Source organism: Oryzias melastigma, linkage group LG4 (genome assembly GCF_002922805.2).
Source record: "Oryzias melastigma strain HK-1 linkage group LG4, ASM292280v2, whole genome shotgun sequence".
NCBI classification, from domain to species: domain Eukaryota; kingdom Metazoa; phylum Chordata; class Actinopteri; order Beloniformes; family Adrianichthyidae; genus Oryzias; species Oryzias melastigma.
Window position 1 is genome coordinate 7265004 of NC_050515.1, and position 4088 is coordinate 7269091.

Genomic DNA, 4088 nt, shown 5'->3' on the forward strand with positions numbered 1-4088 from the left:
GTGCCTCCTCTTGGCGTCAGGCGGCATGAATACCACAAAGAGATCCGTTTTTGACGAGATTCCACAACCCTCAGTCCTTCAGACCTGTGACATTTAATCTCACTAAGACCTCATTTACCCCGCTCACCGGGTAAAAAACATTCCTCAGATTAACAACAATCCTGCTCCACCAGCTCCCCGGCAGGCCGAGCGGCACGTATCCATCCAAGCATACAAACTGTGCTCTTAAATTATAAATAATCTATTTGTTCTTCCGACCTCAACCCAAGTCTCAGCTTCTTTTGGGGAGGTTGCAGCCCACTCCCGTCTGTTGGAAACGTTTCATTGACACGACTGGTTTCATTACGAGGTTATTTGCCATGCAAATCTGAAGGAACTGCATGTACCTTCCTTGCTGGAGGCAGATATTTACTCTCTGGTAGCAGGCTGGAGGAAGTGTGTAATGTTTACACTTCTCTGTGACACAGGGCAGCTTTGTTTGGCTTGTAATCTCACTGATCTATAACAATGTGACACGGTAAGGGAAAAAAAAGCACAATGGGTGAAAAACAAGCATATTGTCCTAATGTACAAATGTTTAAATCCTGGTGTGTTTTACAAAAATGTAAAACTTTTTAGTTTATGCACCAGAAGCTTAAAAAATGATTTGCTAAATCAAATAAAAAACGAACTTTTTTATTATTTTTTTTATGAGAAATATAAATTAACTATTATTTTTTGGCATAAATAGAACAAACTTTATGAGAAAATATATATTTTTTTCCCCAAATATGATAGAGTTTATAACTTTTCACTGAGGTTCACAGTACCTCCTTTCAAAATAAAAGACTTCCTGTATCACATCTCGATGGAGCAAATCTAGTGGTAGTTAGTGTCATGTCAGCAATGAAAAACTATATATATATATATATATATGTGTGTATTTTATTTATTTATTTCACTGCAAAAATGTCTGTAATTTATACAGGGAAATACTGTACAATTGTGACAGTTAGCAAAAATTATGAAAAAATAAAATGACGGTTTGATAGTAACGTCCTTAAAATCATAAATGTTAAAACCATTGTTATTACAGCAAAATCATGGGAATCTAAGCTCCCACAATTTTCTTTTAACCATAAAAATGATTGTACATGTTTGTTCATTTTATAGACTGATCTTGTAATTTCTATGGGATAAATTTAATGTTCCTAAGGTAAAAATTGTGATACAATTTTCAACAAAATACAGTAAAAATTAACGAAATAAATTATTTTAACCTAATATGATAAAAAAAGTGCGTCTGATTTTTTATGGTGAAATTCTGACAACCACAGCTGCCAGTTGTTTACTGTAAAGTTACAATATTTTTTTACATTTGCATTTTTCTTTAACCAGAGAGCCACAATGGAGTGGTAGATGAGCCAGATATGGTTCTGGAGCCGCAGGTTGCAGACCCCTGGTCTTGAAAATGACAGTTTTAAATATATATATATATATATATATATATATATATATATATATATATATATATATATATATATATATATGTTAGTTAAAAATGCCATAGTTATAATTAAAAGACAACTAAATAGGGTAAGCTTCTGTCTGTTCCCTTTATTTTTCTTGATTTACTGTGATTATTATTACTTAAGGCTGGGTATCAATTATAATTTCCAGAAAAAATTCGATATGATTCAAAAGAGCCTGAATCAATTCGATAACGATTTTTGAGTTTACAGATTTAGACACATTTGTTTAGAAATTAATGAATAATCTATATATGATTTGAATATATTTATATTAATCTAATACAGTTCACATACTGTAAAATGTATCAGTGACATAATGAGATTTTTAATAGCATACAGTGTTAAATGGACCCTCAAAAGGAGAAATTCTATCTAAAATGTTCAGCTCATTAACATTGTAAATATTGTTCTGCTTCTCCTGGAGGGTGTTTCAGTTTGGCCACTAGGTGGCGATTGTGCTGTAGAAGTACACTTTATTCCAGAAGAAGAAGACGGTATGAGGGGGAAAAAAAAACGATGTTTTAGACTATTTAAAAATATTTCCTTTAAAGAGTTTGGAAAAATAATGCCTGTGAGTTTATAAAGATGTTCATTTAGTCAGCAATGTATGTTTAGGTTGAGTGAGTGTTAGCATCAGCCGTCCTATGGGAAATTCCATTAAGTGTTAGCAACAAGCTAGCGGATTTTAGCTTTATGTGCTAAATTGATTTATATTGTTTATGAATCGATTATTAAGCTTCAAGTTTTCTAGATTAATCGATTTTACTGCCATACTGGGTGTACTTTACTATAACCATGTTTGAAAACAAAAATTAAATAAATGAAAAAAGACCAAATTAATGAAAATATGATCATCAAATGTAAAACATATTTCATTTGTATTTACTGTCAAATATAAATAAATGTAATGCATATTTTCTTTGTATTTGCTGGTCCAGTTTGCGGCGGGGGGGCTCGGCGTCCTCCCTGACAAAGAGCGCCGCTGTTCCTCGCTCACTCCGGATCCTGACTCCAGGGAAAGAAGCGGCGCCTCGGTGGTCCGGGCCGGGTTTTCCCACCGACCACGTGCGGCCCAGCTGAGGTGACTGGCAGGACTTGTTTACTGGTGGAGAGACTCAGAAAAAGAGACGGAGAGGGGGAACCTGAGGGAGAGCGATAGCTAAAGCGGAACGGGAATCCAAGTTTTCACTCTTGACCCGTCTTTTTACGCCTTTCTTCGGTCGATTTACCTCATTTTCTTCTGACTGTAGCAAACAGGACGGTCACTTTGCGCGTATTTTCGGGGGGTAAATTTCCCAACTCCGTCGCTGCCGCCGAAGCCTCGTTTGTTTTGGATTAGCCAGCTAACGCTAGCTGTTTTCCCCCCTCCATCGGCTAACGTTAATCTGAGAAAAGCAACGGGCAGCGTGGTGGAGAGTTCACCCACTTCCCGGAGCCGTGCGGGGGAAAAAACGGAGGTTATTTCTGCGGTTTCATTCGTCGTGATTTGTGGGGAAAGAAGTGGCGGCTTTTCCCTGGATTTTTTTTTCCCTTTCTGTCGCTTCGTCGTTTTCTGGATGTTCGTTCGTTTGCGGCGTGGTGGTCAGCGGGGGTGAAGGAGTTCAGAGGAAGGTCGTAGTGCTGGAGAAAGCTTTTTTTCCACCCTTTGCTGTGAGTTTCCTGGGATGTCCATCTGAAAAAGGTGAATTTATCAGAAGATATAAAAAGCAGAAGACATCAGGAAGCTTCTTCAACTTCAGCTGACGAGAAGTCTGCAGGAGGGGAAAAAAACACTTTTTTTTTACACATCTCTGGAGCTGTGCATTAAAAAAGAAGAATCCTAGTGGACACTCCGAGTGTGGAATATTGATTTTTCTTTTTTGACCACCAATATCCACCAGATGAACGCGGATTGTCGCCTTCACGTGTGGAAAATGATCATTTTTACACCTAAACGTGCTGCCAGAACCCAAGATCACGTTATTTAGTGGCCTGCTCGGTTGTTTTTGTTTTCACAAAAAAAAAACTAACCTTCATCACAAACTTATACATTTATTCCTCCCTCTTTACGGGGGGAGGTTGAAGTGGAACTTTTTAATTTTTTCTTTTTTTTTTCTTCTTCTTTATATTGACTCCGAATGAAGATTTCAAGATTAGATTTTCTTAAATGCCTAACGAGGGAAGCACACATTCAGTCAAAATGAAGAGACTGACGCTGCCCGCACAAATTGTGTTTTTTATCTTCTGCACCTGCATCATATGCCATTGTGGACTAATAAACGGAGAGAGTGAGTATTTTTATATTCCTATTTCACACACACATTTTTAAAGTACTTTTTTGTTTGAATATGTGTCAAATTTGATTCACTGTGGTTATAAATTAAAAATGTAGTTTATAAATGTGTTATGACACTGTTTTACAGCTTTCTTGTCAAAAAAAACTTTCATATTTTCTGCTTTATTTGTCACAAGACCTGTCCACATATTCGCGCATGCTCAGTAGCGTGCACAGACCAATATTGATGCTCGTAATTTCAACTGTTGCGGCTGCGCGCTAATGATTGATATTCCTCCGTAAAGGCGTGTCGTCATATCCCC

General features: G+C 37.0%; 1 protein-coding gene and 1 long non-coding RNA gene across 3 annotated transcripts in view; one reads left to right on the top strand and one right to left on the bottom strand.

Moving 5' to 3' along the window:
* Window positions 1–2370: 2370 nt before the first annotated feature.
* On the bottom strand, window positions 2371–2881 carry LOC112150804. Its single transcript, XR_002920015.1, has 2 exons — window positions 2741–2881; window positions 2371–2653 (listed from the first exon to the last, which is right to left on the bottom strand). It is a non-coding gene; the product is annotated as an uncharacterized LOC112150804 (long non-coding RNA).
* Window positions 2629–4088, top strand: part of insrb (insulin receptor b) — a 76845-nt gene continuing 75385 nt past the window's right edge. The window contains exon 1 of one of the 2 annotated variants that reach the window (XM_024279297.2): window positions 2629–3778. In XM_024279297.2, the coding sequence (XP_024135065.1) occupies window positions 3658–3778 (121 nt within the window). In that variant the 5' untranslated portion in view covers window positions 2629–3657. The remainder of the gene's footprint in view (window positions 3779–4088) is intronic. The other variant, XM_024279298.2, reaches the window with a different exon arrangement.